This window comes from Globicephala melas, chromosome 3 (genome assembly GCF_963455315.2).
Source record: "Globicephala melas chromosome 3, mGloMel1.2, whole genome shotgun sequence".
Taxonomy (NCBI): domain Eukaryota; kingdom Metazoa; phylum Chordata; class Mammalia; order Artiodactyla; family Delphinidae; genus Globicephala; species Globicephala melas.
The window spans coordinates 18,139,998-18,162,798 of record NC_083316.1 but is presented as its reverse complement, the minus strand read 5'-3'; the positions used below and the strand labels follow the sequence as shown (position 1 = coordinate 18,162,798).

At 33.9% G+C, this 22,801-nt stretch overlaps 1 protein-coding gene across 5 annotated transcripts in view; it reads left to right on the top strand.

The window, feature by feature from the left end:
- CDH12 (cadherin 12) overlaps positions 1 to 22,801 on the top strand; it is a 981,162-nt gene that overhangs the window by 763,781 nt on the left and 194,580 nt on the right. For all 5 annotated transcript variants that reach the window (XM_060295685.1, XM_060295681.1, XM_060295683.1 and 2 more), the window contains one exon: positions 17,081 to 17,375. In XM_060295685.1, the coding sequence (XP_060151668.1) occupies positions 17,081 to 17,375 (295 nt within the window). The remainder of the gene's footprint in view (positions 1 to 17,080; positions 17,376 to 22,801) is intronic.

The following is a 22,801-nucleotide window of genomic DNA, read 5'->3' as shown; positions in this document are numbered from 1 at the left end:
CAAGGCAGTCTTTTTAAAAACATTTTTATGGCAACTTTTCCTGCTAAGGAAATATATCCACAGCCCTCAAATCACTTCATATCATGTAATAACTTTTAAAACTCTTATCTTAAAATTGAAAACTATATTGCAAGGTGTGAAATTGCTGTAGACTTTATGAATATTTTTAAATAACAGATACATTACTTTATATATAGTCTATTTGCTTTGGAACATATGGATTTATTTGGTTTACCCAGTTGCAGGGAAAAAAGAAACAACTATTAAAAATACATGTATTACTGACATTTTCATAACTGTCATGAGAAAGAGAGATTCTTGTCCACATAAAAAAGGAAAGTAAAATTTTACTCATTGAACCAATTATACTCAACTATTTATTATGTGTAAAAGTGTAGGGAAAAGGAGCTGAACGTCTTCTTTCTATATGCAGGTGACATAATTCCAGTTATATCATGGCATTTCTAGCTATTTGTCACAGTGTTCCATGGAGAAATATCATTTTTCGACTTATCCATCATTATTTACTTCAAAAGTGTATAATGTATAGTAGACTATTTATGGGTAAGATAAATTATATTGTAGCTTTAATTTCTCAGGTTTACAACTCTCACTTGTGACATAGAAGATGAAGAGATTTGACATCCATTTCAAGCATGTAACTATAATTTCATAAAATTTTATGTTCCACAATATATAATGTGCGATAAAAGATGTGAAGTGCAGAAAATACTCACCATTAACTACTTCTTCGTGACCACATGTATGGGCCTTTAAAATAGGGTAAAATCTTGGGGGAAAATGTTCTTTGTTGTTGTTGTTGCAAAACTTCCAAAATAGATTAGAGTAAAATTAAAAATAAAATAAGAGAGCATGTGCATTATTAGACTAAGTCAGGATACCTGAGTCTTGTTTCTAGCCTCTCAACTGTCGAGCTGCAAAATATTGAACAAATATTTTAATATCCCAAACCCCAGGCTCTCATTCTTATCACAAAGGAGGAAAAGATTATTAATGATGTCAAAGAAAACAATATCTATAAAATAATTAGTATACTTACATAAATTACTCAAATAGAAAACATTAATATAATTATTAATAATCAAAAGATCCCATTTCCTTTGATTTATATTGTTCTCTACACACGTACCCAAGTCTGATAATAAAGCTTATGTCTACTAATTTCACTCCATGTTATTTTTCCTGTGTTGCTAATGGAGCTTGAAATTGATGTAGTCCTTTTGAATTTCAACATAGATCTAGTCTCAGTCCCTGATAATTTTTGTTGGTACTGACTTTTTCTTCATATAAATTCACTAACACATTTATACATGAAATTATAATGAAATACATTTAATGTAATTTATCTTATCTGAAGCCATCAGGAAATTAAGGCTCTTTTACTTGTGCGTTAAATTTTATAGGCACAGAATATTTTAATGTATTAATTATTATTAGGCTGCTTTCATGAGTCATCTGGCCCCAAAAAAGTGGCAGATAATTTCACTTGGTGTAATGAAAAAAACACTGGGCAGAGAGTTGGATAACCCAGATTCTATTCTGATTTCTGTAATTAACTCCATGATACTGAGGAAATCACTTAGCCTTTCTGATTCTCAATTTCCTCAACTGTGAAATGAAGCAATTGAAACAACGTTCTCTCAGGCACTTTCCAGTTCCAAAGGCCTGATTTTATGTTGTGACAGAGCCATGCATTGAGGCTATTTTTTTCTTTTCTTTTTAAAGGTATATCTCCTTCTTCACCAATTGAAATTACACTAAATATTTTTGGAATAGCTGATCCCAAGTATTATTTAGTTTAAGAGTTGCCTATGATGAACACAGCTGAGAAACAGCCAGAGTGGTTGGTTTCTCCAGTCAAGAAGTTATGCAGTGATTTGGACTGGTGAGTTCAAGAGTCATGGTAGAAATAGTTCTAGAACATGAAAAAGCTTAAACCTCAAGTAGAATGCCTTAAAAAAAATTTATATGTGAACTGATATCTATATATCTGAGCTGACTGCTCAAATGCATTTTTTTTTCTTTTTTTTTTTTTTTGGTATGCGGGCCTCTCACTGTTGTGGCCTCTCCCGTTGCGGAGCACAGGCTCCGCGGCCATGGCTCACGGGCCCAGCCACTCCGCGGCATGTGGGATCTTCCCGGACCGGGGCACGAACCCGTGTGCCCTGCATCAGCAGGTGGACTCTCAACCACTGCGCCACCAGGGAAGCCTTCAAATACCTTTTTATTCTTCTTTCTATGAACAGGGCCAATAAGTTTCAAGCATCATTAACAGCAATGGTGTACTCAAAACCAACAAATGATATGCCGAGTTCTCAGAGAAGGCTTCAGGATATAAAATGAGTGGCAACTTTGTCATATCTGCAAGCATAAAAGGATCACAGAAGCAAAGGACTCAGTGTTTAATAAGGCAATGAATTAAGCCTATTTTAAACTAAAATACATCATTATTTGTATGTGAACAGAATGAAAACTTGGAATTAAAGAAACATTACGTTCAACACAAAGTGTTTCCTGCCCCACAATGGTGGGGAATCTGCTTGGGCAGCAGCTAAATTGTGGTATCCTAAAGGTTCAAGCAGAGAATTTCAAAAGCATTCTGTGCATTGTTACAAGTTTTCCAGATGTACGCATGATTCTGGATCGGGGAAAGGAACTGGGGAGAAACTGTGGACCCTGACCCTGTCTCATTCAACATATTCTGCATAGTGATGTAGCTGCTAAGCTTTCTTTAAAAAAAAATCCCATATTAAAAATAAATGCTTAGAACAGTTGGCTTAGAGAATACTCATAAGAACATGATAAAATTAATGAATCTAAGCATTTGATTAAAGTTTAATTAATGGTCATTATTTGAATGGCAAGTGGAGCAGAGGCCTTCGCCACCGTGTGAGTGTCTGTACATAAGGGGATAGCACGTTTCATCTGACTTCACACAATGATTTATATGATGACAGCTCTGCTCTCGGTCCTGAGCTCACCACACACCAGATCAACTACCCAGATTTCCCACATTATAAAGTTAAGATTGGCAGACATTTTACTCTGACTTAATACAAGAAACAGTCATTTTAAACCATATAAAGGATGAAAAATTAGCAACAATAAAATCTTTTGCAGTTTTTTTGCTGACCTTGCTGTAGAACATCAGATCCTCTATCCATGTTGATCTTTGGGGACTTACTGATGGATTTGCCCCCAGATCTGTGGAATGCAGTCAGTATTCAATAAGTGCTTATGGTATGGAAAAAGAAGGTGGGTGGTTCTGATTTGGGGTCAGTTAGACAGGATTTTTTTTTAACACCTGGCAAAACCAAATTCAGAGTAGGAGATTTATAGGTTCATTCTACATGGAAAAGTCTGAATGATTCCTGGAATTGACACGATGGTGTCAGAATGACTCCCTCTCTCCTTTCCTTGTTTCTCTCATCTCAGTCTGCCTTTGTGTGTAGACTTTGTTTTCTTCTGTTTTCGAGGTGTCTCCATTATTGTCCAGCATGTAGAGTGAGATGGAGAACTATCTCCATATATATAGTCAAGCAGGGACTTCTTTGACCGGAAAGGCAGATTCTTACTGACATTGACCAGATCTGAGATCTGATGTCTCTGCCCATAGAATGGCCAAAGGGATAAAATGCAGTACTTAACAACATCACTAGATTCACACAGGGGATTGGTACAGGATCACTCATACAAAGGAAGCAGCAAATGTGTTTACTAGAAATAATAAAGATATTGGTAGGAAAAATTAAACAAGCAAACAAATTCAATAATGTGTTAGAAATTTGGAGCACATAACCAAGAAATCAAAATTATCTCTTTAATTGAAAGTCACGACTTACTTTTTAAAACTAAATAGCAATAATATTTGATTTCTGTAATTATTTACATGTATCAGTTTTCTCTTGCTGCATCACAAATTCCCACAAACTTAGCAGCTTAAGACAACACCTATTTATTAACTCACAGTTCTGCAGATAGAAATCTAGCACAGCATGACTGGGTTCTCTGCTCAGGGTCTCACAAGGTTGAAACCAAGGTGTCAGCAGGGTAGAATTGATCTCCTTGCTATTGTAGAACTGAGGTGTCTTCATACAGCTAGCGATGACGTGGGGACTGCCCTCAACTCCCTTCTGTATTAGCAATTTTCAACATGGGTATTTGTTTTCTTCCAAGCCATCTGAAGTATGTGTCTCTGACTTCCTTTTTCTACACCTAGGAAGAAACCCTTCTGCTTTCAAAGATCACATGTGATTAGATCAGGCTCACCAAACATAAAGTAACCTTAAGGGTTAAGTCCATAGTCTTCCCAGTCCCGGGAATTTTACAGGGAATGTACACCAAGGGGAGAGAAACCTTAGGCAGTATAGTAGAATCCTGCCTATCACACCATATATGTTGGAGTTCAATCATAATTTAGAATTAAGGCTTGATTTGGATTCAGTTCTGTATTATTTATGATCTAAAATAATACAGTGAAGTATGATCGGACCCTGATTGATCTCAGAAATTCTGTCTATAACTTACCTTAATCAGCAATCAATGATATATGAAGAGAAAAATATGGTAACAAGCAGTGAAAGGAGATCAGTAAAATATATTTTTTTAATTTAGGAAATGATGCAAATATACAGTCTATGGTATTCGTATGTCAGTTTCAGGAAAATGTGCTACAAACACACATACATACATGATTCCATGGAGTCTATGAATTAGTAGGAAATTTTAATCACAAAGCAACTCAGTTTCTTCTGAAAAGTAATCAAACTTTGAGAGATTTATTCATTTAAGGTCTCAATCAATGTCAAATTAAACATCTGCCCTTATAATCCTGAATTCTTTGTTTTAAAAAAATTTGACCTGTAAAAATGCAATAGCCTGAAATCAGTTTATTTCACTCAGGCACCCAATACTACCTATCTGCTAAGAAGCAGTCAAAACTGAAGTTCTAGTATCTGTGAAATCTGTGCTCATTTTTCTTTTTTTTTGTTCTTTCCTTTTAAGGTTAAAGTCAAATTGGACCTATTGTCTCTTTGGTGGTTTCGAGGGAATCCTAGTAGCCCTAGTGGGAAGTGAATCCTGAGAATGATTCTTTCCTTAATGTGTTTATAATGAGAGCTTTAAAAAAAAATAGCTAACCTATACTTAGAAACAAGATGTAACCTACTGCATTTCTTACACAGAATAGTAACTCTATTTCTCTTTAACAAATTGAAATTTAACATCAAGGTTACTCATTTTTATACTTTCGGCAAAAAATAATATTTAAAGTATAAATTATCATGCAAATAAGATAATATTTATGGCACTGTTATAGGATATAAGACTGAGAGAGATGAATTCTTAACAGTAAATTTGACATAAAGCTTAACTCATGATACAAAGAAAGCAACCTATTTAAGTAATTGGATTTTTTTTTTTTTTTGTATTGGTGATATTATACTTTCAAAATCCACTTAAAGTAGTTACTGTAAAGTGAGGAAAGGAAATAAAAGACTTCAATGAGATGGCTTTGTGCTTTAACACATAAAGCAATCCCCACAGTAATGCATGTTACAGAAAATGGGTCACCTTCAAACCACCCTTGAAAAAAAGCAGATAATATAATTTCAGATTGTGTTCTTAGAGTATTGTTTTAGAGTATGTACATCTACTTGACCTTTATTCATTTTGCAGAAATGTGCATGTGTGAGCACATGAAAACATGTATAACTACCATCTCTCTCTCTTTCTTTCTCTCACATACAATATGTACACATGTCTAAACATCCTCCCACAAATTCCCATGTCTATTTGTGTGGTTATTAGTAAATTGTGACAAAGAAACCACACGTGTTAATGACTATTTCTCTAATTAAATAGTTACTCCATTTCGTCTTTAACATAATTGATTTGTATATGTTTCAAAGCAAGTTATAGTATAACCATGGGCAGAAACTCAGGAAAATAATTTTCATTGAAGAATTTCACTGATATAAAAGTTAACTATATTCTCTTCAACGTAAATATTGTTCACAATTTCCTAGTTGACTATTAATTTTTCCAAATCTATAATTGACACAGCATATTATTTATATGATTTCTAACTATAAATGTAATATCACTTTGTATTTTAAGAAAACACAAATATAGCATTTTTAAAATTATACAGCATATGCTTACAAACATTTTCTATAGAAAATTAGGATTTGAGAGGCACGAAACTATAAAAAGAAACAGTATTTCCAATGGATATCTTTGTTGTTATGACACATAGTGTTCCCTACTGGACTCTGGACTCCTGTGTCTTTGAGAGCAAATACTACGTGATGTTCTCTAGAGCCTAGTGCAATCACTAGTGGGCAGTCCAAAGCATTTTTGAATGAAGCCAATCTCAGGAATTTTTCCATAATAATGCAATTGGGTTTCGTTCCAACTGATGTCACAGAACACTTGGGTAGCTAGCATCTGTGGCTAAGCTAATTATGCTTACCAAATTAAAAGAAAGCTCCTTTGGTTTAAGTGCTAGTCGCATGGGATTAGACTACCTGATTGCAATCTCAGCTTTGTGTCTTTCTGTGTGTGTCCCGAGCCAACTTGGCTTCTCTGTGCCTCAATTTCTATATCTCCCAGATGGGGATGATAATAGTAGGGTTGTACTCATACGGTTGTTTTGAGTATTAAAGTGTATAAAGTATGTAAAGCCATTAGAAAATTGTATAGCCAAAAGTAGAAGCTTGATAGGGTTTCCTAACATTATTTTGTATCCAATTAGTTTTCTTGCACCTATTTACATAAATTGATATAAGTGAAGTGGAAACAAATATTGCTATCCGGGGCTTGTTTGGATGTAAATAGAGATAAATGAAGGGAAGTGGACATTATGAAGTTAAATTCTCTACAATATCCTCCATATTTTATGATACAAATATTAGAATCCACATTTTACATATGAGGATTCTGAAGTCCAAAGAAATTTGTTAACTTACACAGTAACATCCAGGTAAGAACGAATGGGTTTGGGACTCTAACCCCAAATTTTGATGCTCATAATCATGGATTTTAGATCAATCCATGTTTTATATTAGAGTTAAGATTTGGGTCTGTCTGCTTTATTAGATGCATGTACTAAGAAGTTAGGATAGAACATACAGCTTTTGAAAATTAAATTTTACATGTTGAACTATTAGAATTTAGTTTAAAAATTTTATCTATCAGATTTATTATATTAGCATATCATTTTTTTTGAGAGTTAAGTAAAGCTTATAAAATGTGTAACACAGTGCCTGATATTCAGTAAGGGCTAATAATAAAAGTAATAACATAGAGACAAAATAGTAATAACTTAATAAATGATATCTAGCTATAATGTTGTATTATGATTATTAATAATCCATGATTATTGGCATTATTTTTTGAAAATTTTTGCATTTATTTTAAATCTAGAATAAATCACACAAACCTATCTAATATTCTGAAAAGTAACAACATTTGAAATCGTACATAAAATTCACTTTTATTCCAAATAGAGATTCTGTTACTGACAATTTGATGACTAGTTTATTGTTGGAAATGTTTTTTTTACCTAAAATCTGGCTTTGTGAAAAATGTTTTACAGTTTTGGAAATGTAGGAAAGAAATTATTTTAACCTTCTTCTCCACATTTTTCCTCCCAAATCCAGGTACCATGACAATGACCTCTTAAACTTTTACAGAAATACCTATTAATATAGTGTGACACTCTCAAATGATATGATATAATCTGGTCAAGGTAAAGTTGTAAAAGATGACAATCTAAAAACATAGTTAGGATGCCCCTCACATGTAACCACACATGCAATCTTCAAGGAGAAAAAGAAAGATGAAAGAGTACATTGGGTGAATAGTATATATTTTTCTTTAATGGGATGTATAATATATCCAAGCATAGTAGCTTTTGTTGCTCCCAAGCACTGCAAATAGTCTTTGTTCTTCTTTGCCCTTCCTTGGCTTACCTTGGGGGAGGTGGGGGCCCTTTTGAAATGAATTTCTACTCTCTTAAATAGAAGGTGAAATATTTCCAGATGATAAATAGCTTTGGGTCTGTAACCCAGGCAGGGGAGTTCTCAACTAACATTGGGCTGTTAAAGGTAATTTCCAGCCTTGTAAAGTGATATTCCTTTTGCTCAAATGACAACAATCAAGCTAGGAAGAACAAATGAGTCCCCTCAGGGAGCAGAGTGGAATAGAATGTCAAATATTCTTGGACATTCAGTGGCTTACAAAAGAGAGAAATTTTGCATTATGGCATTACTCAGGCAGAGTTATAGATCATCTTTGTGTCTGGTCTTCTTTCACAAATAAACAGTGCCTTAAACATAATCTAATCACTTTGTAGCTGATACAATGGCCACTGTGAGGTTCCTGAGAACTAAGCAGCTACAAAGAAGACAGACTAAATATTTTATGTTCACCAAGGACAATATAGCAAAAGTAGTTTGTTTTGTACACAATAAAATTATTTTGTCCAAAGAAATTCACATAAAATTTTCTCATACTCATTTTGGCCCATTTATCTGAATGAATCCTGTATGTAAATAAAAGTTACAATATTACTTCCTAGCTCATGCACTAACTGCTGAACCATAGTACTAAATCATTCTACAGCCTTCATAATCATAGATTTTAAAATTGGAAATAAGTATTACTGTTTACATGCTGTTATTACAGCAACATTTACTGAGGCATGCCCTGTACTGGGAAGCTTTCCCCTAGACTGAATGTATTTATGGAGATGGCTGGTGGAAGATGTCTGTAATCTGTGTTACAAGGATGTCAGTATTAAGTAGGGCATGCTGTTATGGCACCACATTGGCTCTTACATACTTAGAAGCTGAAGAGATATTCTAAGATAGAAAAGTAAAGATTTAAAAACACACTGGGAAGTTTCACCTTCTAGCAGACATTCAGAATGGGGCCTAGTTTCCTGAGAAAGATAATGATGAGAAAATAATTAATATAAATAGGCATGATTCTTTTAAACTTAAAGAAAACACAGACACAAAATCCAAATGCAATGATTGAAACTTTCTTGGATATATGTTCAAAAAAAATAAAGAACTGAAAAAGGTATTTGGAGAGACAAGAGGAGAAAATTGAATATGGCTGGTTATTAGGTGATGATGGGCATAATGCTGAATGGGGTGGTGTGGCGCGCATCAGACAGTTTAGCCCATTTCTATAAACTGATAAGTGCGTGAAGGATTGGTGACTGGTCAAGTAAGTTCAAAGCTACTTACAAGCATTTATATTGAGAGCGCTCCAACTAAGGAGGGGCAATTCTGAAAAAGACTCAGAAATGCCAATGATTAAGAGAAAAGGAGAAAGACATGCAGGGTAAAACATAGAGATTAACTGATAGTCTGTGTACAGAATTCCTTCCACCTACATGATAATGCATGGAATCCAGACATAAATGAGCAGAAGGTAAACAATAAAGAAACTTTGAAAAAAGAAGTTCTTCTGTAGAGAATCTGGAAATAATTAGGGCAGTGATGGAACTCCACTGTGGTTAGAATGTCCCCAACCAAATATCTGAAACTAAAAGGAATGATTGATTCTCTTTCCATTCAACATAGGACAAAACTGCAATCAATAAATTCAACCCACAAGTTCAAAACTCCATCCTTAAATATGAACAGACAAATGAGAGTCTTCAGACATCTAAGGAAAGCCAGCAATATGAAAGACAAAGGCTCAAATACCAAAAACAAAAAAATAATCTAAGGAACAGAAAATTTAGGAAACACACACACACACACACACACAAATTAGAGTCCTCAAAAAGATTCAAGAATTCCCGGTGTCCACAAAATAGGAGCACAATTCTATTAAAAGGGGACATTCATAGTAAAGGAAAAAAATCTTGGAAATTAATATACCTGTCGTATGTGTGTGTACACACATGGGTATATGTGTATTGACTTTGAAAATGCTGAAAATAATCAATAAATAATTTTAAGATAAATTTTAATTTTTTCACAAAATAGACCAAAAGATATAGAAATGAATGACTGTAGAAAAAGTATATTATTTACAGAAGGTCCATGAGATGTAACATTGAGCATATGAATTCCAGAAAGACAACAGGAAACATGGAGGATAGAGCATAATCATGGAAATAATCATAAAAGGAAATTTCTCAGTGCTGAAGGAAAATAGTTTTTGAACTGAAGGAACTTACTAAGTGCCCGACCCAAAGAAAGAAACACAAACACATATCAACTCACATCTGGAGACAATGTTCAAAACACAAGCACACATAAACACACACTTGGAGACAGTGCTCTAAATAATTAGAATACCAAAATAAAAATAAGATTGTAATTTTAGAGTAAAATAAAATGAGGAGAAAAAAACAGGCTCTTTACTTGCAATGGAAATATAATCAGACAGACATCAGTTTTACCATTGGTTTCTAGAAGACTATAAATACATGCCTTTAAATGTGTGAAGGGAAAATTATTTCCAATCTAGAACTATATGCCCAGACAATAATTAAGTATATGTGTAGGTAAGGAAATAAAGGCATTTCTGACATCCAAAGACTAAAGAAACTTACCTCTCACAGACACATTCTCAAGAAGTTATAGGAAAAGCAATTATACTCTAATAAATATGTAAAAAATAAATAAATAAAAAGAATACATCTACAAATGGAACAATTCTCATAGAAAAAAAGTTATAGGAGATTGCCAGCAACAAACAAATTAGTCAACTAATATAGAAGAAAATATAAAATCCAAGAAATAGTGTTTCAAACCAGGAGATTAATAAAGAAAAATTCCAGGTTGAAAATCGTGCAAATGCTCTAGTTTGGAGTAGGAAGAAAGAGGGGTCCCTGAACAATGTATGTTTTGAAAAGGAGATTTGATGTTGGCCCTGAGAAATGAGGTGAGCTTAAAGATATGAGAAAAGCAAATAATACAAACAAAAAGATATCTCAAAAAACTCCATATGCAAAATGAAAATATTGTAATCATATCGACACTGTATGTTATTTGGCTATGGAACAAATATATGTACATTATTATAATTATCAAAAGAGTGTTTTGTTTAGTTTTATTTTATGTTTTAGCAGCAACTGATGGAGAGGGCTTTGAAGGCCTATGTATTAATCAGGGTTCTCCAGAGAAATAGTCAATAGGATATATATTTATTTATTATCAAGAATTGGTTTGTACAATTATGGAGGCTGACAAGTCCCGGGATTTGCAGTCAGCAAGTTGGAAACCCAGGAGAACACATGGTATATTTCTATTGCAAAGACCAACAGGCTCGACTCAGAACTGATGTTTCAGTTCAAGTCTGGAGGCAGAATAAAAACCAGTGTCACAGCTTGAAGGCAGCCAGGCAGGAGGAGTTCCCTCTTACTCATGGAAGGGTCAGCTTTTTTGTTCTATGCAGGTCTTCAGTTGATTGGATGAGGCATACCCACATAAGGGACCACAGTCTGTTTTACTTTGTCTATTGATTCAAATGTTATTCTAATCCAGGAATATCCTCACTGATATACCAAGAATAGTCTTTGACCAAATGTCTGGGCATCCTGTGGCCCAGTCAAACTAATACATAAAATTAACCATTAGAGCTTACTTTTAAAAAAGAGACCAATAAATAAATAAATACATAAATAGACCAAATTGACAAAATCTTTACGCTTAATTCTGTATAATACAGACAATGGAATTCAGGGATGAGAAAGGGAAGGAGTTTAAGGGGACTGTAAATGTGTTAATGTTATAATAGTAGAAAATAGAGAACCACAGTTACGTTGTATGATTGAACTGAATTCAGACCCAAAGTACACGTATACTATTCAGACCAGTGTTGCATTGATAACAAGTAAAATAAGAGATACTAAAACTCTACTGGAAAAAAACGAGGTGGCATGGGGTTTGCAAGTCAATAAGTATTATTCAAATTGATAAAAGAAATACTATTATAACATTTTTTATTTAACAAATATCCACATATTTTTTTTTAATAAGAATTCAACAGAAACAGTTAAAACATGATTTCCCTGGTGAATGAGACTGAGAAAAGGAAGGTAACATTGTGCATTACAAGCTCTTCCATACTCTGATTTTAGCCATTTCAATGTAGTAGTTTGATTAAAATACCTGTGATTAACTTAAATAGATGTAATAAATTCATACTTATTGATAAAGCAAATTGTTATATAATCCATCTAAAATTCAGGTTATAAAATAGTATGTAGTGTACCATAAAACCTATAGATATATAATTAACAAAGTAATTTGCAGGTATATACATCAAATGAAATACCTGTTAACACAATTTTTGATTTTCTAGCAAAAACTTTTCAGAATCATACATTTCTCCTCCCAACATCCTCCATGCCCTCCTCATGCCTGTAACCACCCTAATCCTGGCAAATAGCAAATGGAAATAAAATCATTGCTGGGTATAGTGATATAAAAAGTATTTCCCAGGGCTTCCCTGGTGGCTCAGTGGTTGAGAGTCCGCCTGCCGATGCAGGGGACACGGGTTCGTACCCTAGTCCGGGAACATCCCACATGCCGCGGAGCGGCTAGGCCCGTGAGCCATGGCTGCTGAGCCTGCGCGTCCGGAGCCTGTGCTCCACAACGGGAGAGGCCACAACAGTGAGAGGCCCGCGTACCACAAAAAGTATTTCCCATTTTATGTGCACTCTTCAACCCAGAGAAAATAAGAATAAATTTCTTTTTTTCTGTAGCAGTTTGTAAAATATAATCTGAGAGATGCTAGTAAACACTTAACTTTAGATTAGCTTTCTCAAAACTTTTAGACACTGGAGTTCAGATTTGCTTACACTCCGAAGCTAGTCCTCGGCATCTTTTTTAAGCCTCTCTTGGCATCTCATTTTCACGCTCCATCTGAGATAACTTGGAAAATATCAGAAAATAACAACACCGCTTCCACAAAACAACTGCCTGGACAGTGCATATTTCTATAGCTATCACTTATGGAACTCTCTGGGAGAAATTTTATTTTAAGTGTCAATACTAAAAGATGATATTATTGGATTTGGCTGCTTCGGTCAGTAAATATAGTCAGCGCCTACTCAGAAACAACTTTTTTAAAAAAATAATCAGAATAAGAAATATTTCTTGCGTTATTTTTAAATCACTATAAAGGAAAATAATTTTATCCTTGTGGAATTATTATCTTGCATGGAACTTAAAGCCGCTGTGTAAAATGGCATCATGTGATTGTTCATAGTTAACACAACCCAAAGATTCAGCAAGTGAATCCTTCTGTAACCCTCCCACCTGCTAAATGCAAATAAAACTGAGAAGTAGCTTCATAATGTAAGCTAAGCCTGAGTTGCCTTGCTAAAAGTTTAAGAAACCAAACTCATCTGTAGACATCAAGTTCTGGAATCATTCAAGATTCACAAAATTTACATTTTTGGTCTTTATAATTACCCTTCTATTTATATTTACCTGTTTATTTAAGGAATTAAGACAACACACACATATTCATCACATTGTTTATAAAAGGATAAGCAAAACCCATTGAATCATTCAATTTCCTTTGAACAAATGTAGTACAGATATTAAAAAATAATTCTGAAAAGTTTCAAATTATACTGAAAATGATTATGGTATATTGTTATTGAAAATGTTGACTTGTTTCTCATTTTTATATCATGTATATATATATTTATAATCAGATAATATTATATATACATATAAAACATATACAAACATATTTCTATATGTATACCCTTTCATTTATATATGAACATATGTGTATATATAATGGAGAGTGTATAAAATGATAAAAGAAGTTATCTCTAAGTAAGAGGGTGATAGGGATTTTTATGTTAGTTTACAACATAAACTATTATGTTATATATGTTCTCTATTCAAATTATTTTATATGTGATACAAAGCAAATTCTGCAATACCTAACATCAGGCCAACATCATTTATTTAACATTAGAATTGACGTTGCAAAAATACCAATACTTTTAGCTAGTCACGCATGTACTGGACTCAATCGATACTGAATAACTAATTTTATTTTATTTATTTAAAAAAATATCTTTATTGGAGTATAATTGCTTTACAATGTTGTGCTAGTTTCTGTTGTACAACAGAGTGAATCAGCTATATGTATACATATATCCCCATATCCCTTCCCTCTTGAGCCTCCCTCCCACCCTCCCTATCCCACCCATCTAGGTTGTCACAAAGCATCAAGCTGATCTCCCTGTGCTATGCAGCAGCTTCCCACTAACCATCCATTTTACATTTGGTACTGAATAACTAATTTTAAACATTGCCTCTCAATGCTGGGCACTGCAGGTGATCTTCTTTAAGGTATTAACATGCAATGAACTGCTGTAACCATTCTAATCCTCTCAAGAATTTTACATTCATCCATCTCATTTTCAGTTCAAATTTAACATATTTTCACATATTTCTTCTGAAACTTTAATCTCTGCAAAACCCAAATTTAAATTAGAAGGAAAAGGTAGAAGTGTAAAGAGTAGCAGCAACTGAATTTAATTTGGATGTTGAATAGAGCTGAAAAGACATTTGCTTTTTTATTCATATGTCAGTTTGAAAAGAAAACAGTTCTGATTTTGGCTAAATGAAAATCTTTTTTGGTGACTCTACTTGGATCACATTGCAAAAACCTACTTAAAATTTTCACTTGCTTCCACAATATTACCACATATTCTTTGGAGCCATTGGCAAAATGATCCAGTTTATAAAGACATTGCTTTTGCATTGGGCTTTTGCTTGTCTCATATCTTTAGATAAATTTGAAAGTAAAAGTAAACGTTCATGTGTTGAATATCTTTAATAGTATGGATGAAATTTGTAATTTGAAATTCCTAAGTTCAAAGAACATTTATCTACAGCTTGATTTTATGCTTGAAACTTCCTATGCTTCATAGCAGTTCATAAAATATTAGGAGGAAAAAACTTCTTCCTGTCATTCTTTGCAATTTTCCTTAGACTTGAGTAAAATATACAGAAACTTTTAAAGAAAAATCAAAACCTGGTACCCCCTTATAATTTTCTCATTGTTTAAATTATATCATTTACCCAGTACAAATCCTTTGCTTATGCTCTTATAAAACATACTTTCAGAGCAATTTGAAGTAAATACAAATTCACAAAATGAATAAAGTCATTTTAATAACATGAATATGAAGGATGACATTATTTTACTGAAGCTAAAGCAGAATGTTGAGTTTAAGAGAAAAGATGTAGCCAAGTTGAGTTTTGTGTTTTGGTATTACTAATATGAATACACAGAACGCCTATTTGCAAAAGATAACTATATAATTTAAAATATTTTCAAAGCTTTTATGTTGTGTTGAAGCATTAAGGAAAACAACTCATTTTTACCCCAAATTTTGCAAGACACCTATACTTGTGTGAAAATTTAAAATCACAGCCCAAATGGCTATGGTCACTGTAAAAGTTTAACATTTTATCTTTGACTGATCCGTTGACTGGAATGAGCTTTTAAAAATAAAAATTTGGGGCTTCCGTGGTGGCGCAGTAGTTGAGAGTCCGTCTGCCGGTGCAGGGGACACGGGTTCGTGCTCCGGTCTGGGAGGATCCCACATGCCGCTGAGCGGCTGGGCCCGTGAGCCATGGCTGCTGAGCCTGCGCGTCCGGAGCCTGTGCTCCGCAGTGGGAGAGGCCACAACAGTGAGAGGCCCGCGTACGGCAAAAACAAAAACAAAAACAAAAAAACCCACAATAAATAAAAAAATAAAAATTTGAACATTGAAATCAGATGGCTGTACCTAAATGAGTGAGAATAGTTTGAAACATTTTAGATCAGCATTTGGATAAAAAATAATATTATTTATAAGAATATGTGTCCTTTTTAATTTAAATAGAATGTAAATTTATATTATTTATGAAATATATGAGTACACATATTCTTAGAGAATTATATATAATGAAATATTTATATCACATTATTTATCTATATACATTTATTCTTGGATAATTTATAGATCTCCAAGACTATGTCCATCTATCATTAATTCTTGGACTCCAGATTGAAAAACACTGATTTACAGTATCACAATAATAATTTCTCTTCTCTTTGGTCCTCTCCCCTATTATATTGATGTGTGTCTTATTCCATACTGTATTATAGTGAATTATACATGTGTTGAATTTCAAAAGAACTTAGCAGAAATTAAAAATTTTCTATATTATAACATTTCAAATATATAGAATGGATTAGGGCTAACCATTTGCCTGTGAATCTGAAAGGATAATCAGTTATTCTACCCATTGCTTGTTTGAGTAATACTGAATAACTCATTGAGAGTCAGTCTGTTAAAATGAGATACTCCATAGTACATATCTGAAATTGACCTGGTATGCCAAAATTCTCCTCTCCTTTCAAATGAAAAGGCTCAGTGTTTTCTGATTTTTTTTTTCTTTTTTTTTTTACCATATCTCTCACTGGATTCACGTCACTGATTTCTAACCTCAGAGTATTTGGAAGTTGTATGATTTAATATATATGAGCTAATTTATTTTAATACAACAATCATTTAAAATGAAACTCTAAGTACACTTAAGAGTTGTGCATTTCATTTTATGAAAATTTTATCTCCCAAAGTATATAAAAGAAGTAAATGTTCAAAATAGTTGTATTTATGCATGTTGATGGATTTGGGGCTGTACTTCTAACCTCTGTAATGCATGGAGAAATAAGATGGATTGACAGGAGAGTGAATGAAAGGATAGGGATATGATCTATCTATGTGATAAGTCGAAAGCCTATATGATTAAATTGGAAGATAAACAGTGGAATCTCTGAGATATATATAGGTATATATAGGTGTCCACCATACATTTTTTCAACTTTTTTTTGTGTTAAAAATGCTTATAATAAAAAAAATGGTGGGAAAAAAAGGAAAAAAAAACATAAGATTTTGGTTTAACTTTTCTGGTAAAAAATTATACTGCAAGTATGGCTTTTTAACGTGGGGCCATCTCTTTAATGGTGTTTCTCTGTCTCTCTTTCTCTCTCTCTCTCCCTAAAGCTCCATTCTGACTTAGATAAGGGAGAGGGCACTGTTAAATACACCCTCTCAGGAGATGGCGCTGGCACCGTTTTTACCATTGATGAAACTACAGGGGACATTCATGCAATAAGGAGCCTGGATAGAGAAGAAAAACCTTTCTACACACTTCGTGCTCAGGCTGTGGACATAGAAACCAGGAAGCCCCTAGAGCCTGAATCAGAATTCATCATCAAAGTGCAGGATATTAATGATAATGAGCCGAAGTTTTTGGATGGACCTTATATTGCTAGTGTCCCAGAAATGTCTCCTGTGGGTGAGTAAGCGAATCAAAATTCTGTCAGATGAGACGAGGCCTTTTCAACATTTATTTTCTCCAGGTTGACGGAAATATTTTGTTTGTAACTCAAGATTATTCCTGCACTGTAGAGGATACAATTAATTTCATTTACTTTTTTTTTCTACTTAACTTTATTTTTTCTTCCTGCTCCATTCTAAATATATGAATAGATACATAAATATCTAGGATATATAACATTCTTCACTATTTTACAATCTTTGCATTTCCCTGAATTCATGGAATTCCTTTGTACTTTAAGTACATAACTCACTTTTTACAGTAATTGATTGTCATTGCAAATTCAGATGCCTACACAGTGTGAAGGTAACATCAAATACCAGATAGTCATTCTTCTCTCAAAATAAATTATTCAAAGTATGTATTGCATCTGAGTCTCAAAGTGGTTCAGAAAGGGATGTGTTGCATTCTTTGTAGCTATCCATAGAGACTCTGAGAAAAGGTATTGTACCCTTTGTGGCTATAAGTAACCTACAGTAGTTATTCCATCAAACTAGGAAGCAAATATCATTATGAAGTCATTACTAGAATAAATTTACAGTTAAGCTATAGTATCATCGTCATTCTTAATAATTTAAATAAAATATAAATTCAACAACTTCAATTCTCAAAGTCTTATAATATGTATTTTAAGGTCAATGAGTTAAGGATTCCAGCTTTACTGACAAGTTTTAATTATAAATTTTATTTCTTAGTCACCACTGCCAATTGCTCAATTTATTTCATAGTAACTTCTGGTTTCTAGCACATGTGTAAGATAAAGCTACTCATCACTTCTAGGTTTCAATTTGAAACTCTCGTATATGAGCCATTGTTACTATTTCCCATGTGTGACATTTCTCGGAGGGTTTCTGCTGTCCCCCACAACCATCCCAGACATGCAAGGAAGATTGCACAGACTACCCTGAGGGCAACACAGGTTAGTGGCTGTAGGAGTTGTCACATGGATTTACCATAAATGCACTTGAAATTGTATCTGTGACCTTATCAGGTATTCAAAGACCATATTCTCTCCTTCACTTAAGAAATCAGCTCAGAGGAGTTCACTTCGATTTAAAATTTTTGTATGCATATTCAGGGCTGCAAATCTTTTATTCAGTTTCTGCTATTTTTTTTTTTTTGAGCTGCCTCTTTTACGTGGTGTTATGATTGCTACAGGTTTAGAAATACAACTAGGAAAATGTATTAGAAACTAGTCCCTGAAAATGGGGACAGCTGTTTTTAAAATTGTGTCTTGGTTTTACAGGGGCAGGAAAATGAAGACAGTACTTTGAGGAAAAGTATGACCTTTAAGAAGACAATGCAATCCAGTACATAAATTCTTTAACCTGGTGCTTATTTCATGTAAATTGGAAATATTTACACGAATTTATGGCCTTTAGTGACACTTTATTACTGAAACAGCATCCTTAAAGCAAACACACACATCCCTCTACAGTATTAGAAAGTTCTATCTTATTAGATAAACAATTAGTTTTTTTGTGGTGCCAATTAGGATAAAAGATAGGGTCGCAGAGCTGAACCCTTATATAAGGAGTTTGCAGCTAGTGCCTGGAGAGAGGAATAAATGTGGGAAATCAGGCAAAGGGGAGGTGAGTGAAAGAACAAAGTGGGTCCAGCTTTAGTACTGGAATGAGACAGAATTTGCTGTGCTGCCACGAGTTATCAGAAAGATCTATGCAAGAATAGGTTCTTTAAAATGTCTTCCCATGTACCGTAACTGAAATTTCTCATTGGTTATTCAAGAGACCTTAGTAAATACCTAAACTGGTTTCCAATGCACCCTCCCTTTTAATTTTTTTCTTTTTAATAACAGAACAGTATTTCTTTTGAATGTGGAACCATAACATATGTCATGAGTTCACCCAGGTATTCTTGGACTATATTAACATAACATGCCCTTTTCAAATAAATACTAAGAAGTAGAAACACCACTTGCAAATTCAGTATTAGAAATGAAATACCTATCAGGCACTACTTTTGCCATCTTCTGGAATCCTACCTATACACCTATAACCAAATACACCTGTTAGAGACCCAGTTAGATTTGCGGTATTTCTTGTTTTGGCTTTTACCTGAACAACTTAAACTAGCCAGAAGATGCTGTGTGTCCAGACATAACATTTATGTCCCTAGAGCTCCTGAACTCCATTCCCAAGCACACCCTTCTTACCATATGGAAATGGTTTAGTGCTCTAAGTCACTTTATCTAATGATTATTCTTTTCTTTATTTTCTTTTTCCACATTCCTTCTAGGCAATTCCTGCTTCTGTATCATTCTCCTTGGAATATTAAAATAATGTTTAGTCAACACCAGATAGAACTAGCCATGGTGTATTGGGCAATATAACTGTTGCGGCAAATCTCACTGTTGGCTTTGTATATCTGTGCTTGAGGTATCCTCTAGGAGATAATTGTCCTTTCCCAATAACTGTGGATGTTCTTATTTCACTTTTAATAAAAGACTCAACCAATTTAAAAAGAATAGAGTAAAATAGCTTATTGTCTAATGCAAAAGGTCAAGAAATAGTCTATTAAGCAAATGTCAGTTTAGCAATAATGGATTGTACATCTGAACATATGATGAACGATAAAATCAGGAATAAAAAAACTAACAGGAAAATTATAAAAAAACATAACTCTACAAAGGGAGGATGGTGGTGAGCAGGGTGGGTGGAGATTTTAGAGGAAAATCAGTATTTAAGATTATAAGACTATGGAATATATTTAGTCCCAAAAGTTGAAGAAAATTCTCATGAATCTATGAATTGTTTAAGAGAAAGGTCACTTTGTCACTTGTGCTACATCCAATATGCCATGGAAGTAATTGATATTCACAGATAAAGTGCTTTTACTCTGACCTAAGGAAATTACTTAATGATCCAGATATTCCCCAACTCAAAGTTTCTCCTTGGAGACAAATTTGGACGTTATGAATGTGGTCTTAATTCTATAAGATCACTAGAGTAACAATGAATTACAGTAATGTGCCTTCTTTAATATCTGACGATTTCGAATCAGTAGGGTGTGCGGTTTAAGTTACTTTTCCTAGAGTGCTGACATGTATAACATCTTTAAATCCATATTCATACCTGCATTGTCTTCCTCAGTCTGAGCTAAACCAGTTTTAGGCTGCTGATTTGGTTATTCGTAACCAGGTCCCTATGACACATTTTATAGATGTCAATTGTGAATCATGATTTATTAAGTTAAGACCTACCATTTCCTGAGCAATAGGTAGGGACCAGGTGACCTAATAGAGATTCGCATTCCTTGTTTTATTTAACCATTACAATAACTCCGTGCAGTATTGTTTACTATTTGATCTTTATTTTTCTATGAAAATTCCTATGGATCAGAAAGTAGGAATTACTCCCAGGCTCTTTAGAACAGAGTTAATTACAATCAGTTGTACCCTTTTTCTAGGGTTAGTGGCTTCTAAAATTTCTTTGGGAGCTTTACATTTATTTTTTAATCTCAGATGAACTTGTGAAGACTTCGGAATTCATATTATATTATTGTATTATATTATAATTTGAGGATGGGGGTCCATGCTTAAAACAAAAAATCTGAGGAATATATCTCTTATCCACTGATTTTAAAAAAATGTTTAGAAAAATTTAAATAAAACAGATATACCTAAAGGAAATTATACAGTTGGTTTCATAGAAAAGTAAATAACATGTACCCCCTTGCTTTTTTCTATGAATTGTATTTTGATTTACATGGAGTTTGGGGATATATTCCAAGATGAAATTGTTGGTGGAGTTTTTAGTAGGTTATTAAACAGAGAATATTTTCTACATGGTCACACTTAAATAGTACAACTCCAAGAAGGAAATAGTGAAGACTGTGACTATACTTAATATTAATTTATTATACCTTTATTATGATTTTGAAACATACGTAAATCTCCACACTTCCTTGCTTTCATGGAAGTGTTATAGAAAGAGAAACCAAAAAATGATAGAAAACACCTTATCATACAAGCCAGCCATGGCCACATAGAGCAACTCAAGTAATATAGAATGAACAGGCAAACTATCATTGGTTTCTATCTGTGCCCCATAAGCATAGTCCTTGTTAGGAGACTGGAGAAAGAATGTTGGCTGTTTCCTACAAATAAAGACATTCTCCTCATACAACCAAAATACATTTATTAAAATCAGGAAATTAACATTAATGCATTATTACAATCCAATCCTTAGACTCTGTTCAAGCTTCATCAATTTTCTCCATAGTGTCTTATATAATAAAATGTTCAAGGTGAAAATCACTTACTGCATTTAAATGCCAGATCTCTTTAGTTTCCTTCAGTCTGGAACAGTTCTTGACTTTTTTTGACTTCCATAACCCTAACATGTTTTTCCTGACCAGTTATTTTTTAGAGTGTCCCTCATATTGGGTATGTCTGATGTTTCATCATGTGAAAATTCAGTGTATGCATTTTTGTTAGGTATATCACAGAGGAGATGCTGTATTCTTCTTGTTGCATTCTGTCAGGTAGAACATAGTTTCAATTTGTCCTACTACTAATGATGTTCATTTTTATTACTTCACAAAGGTTGCATATTATTTATCTATTGCTGCATAATACATTGACTAAAAACTTGGCAATGTAAAATAACAAGCATTTATTGTCTCACAGGAGCATGGATATCCAGGAGTGGCTTAGCTGGGTACCTTTGACTCAAGGTCTCTCAAGAAATTGCATCCAATCTGTTGGCAGGGGCTATGGTCAACTGGGGGGAAGTAGGAAATTGCTTCCATGTTTATTCATGCAGTTGTTGGCACGCCTCAGTCCCTTGCATGGACCTCACCACAGAGCTACCTCGCAATATGGCATCTGCCTGGCTCCAGGATGAGCTAATAGAGAGCTAGAGAGAGAGAGAATATCTATGATCAAAGCCACAGCCTATTTATAATCTAACCTTGAAAGTGATACCCTATCATTTCTGCCATATTCTAATTGTTAGAAGTAAGTCCAGTCCACATTCAGAGAATGGAATTACACAAGAGCATGAATACATGGAAGCTGGAATCTCTGAGGGCCTTCTCTACCTACCACAGTCCACCACTGTCCCCAAAGGTATGTCATACAACATATACTCAGCCCCTTTCTAGGACCCTAAAATCTGTTTTCCCCTGATTGTATTAGTTCATACTCCAGAAACTCATCATATAACTCAAGTCCAAGTGCAAATGAGGTTCCTTAGACTTATTTCCTCTTGATCTGTAGACCTGTGATGCTTATCTCACATACACCCAATGTACAATGGTGAGATAGGCATAGGATAACTTCTGTAGACATTTCTGTTTAAAAAAGAGGAAAAGGCACAGAATAAAAAAGAGTTACTGGGCCATGACATTTCTGAAATCTAGCT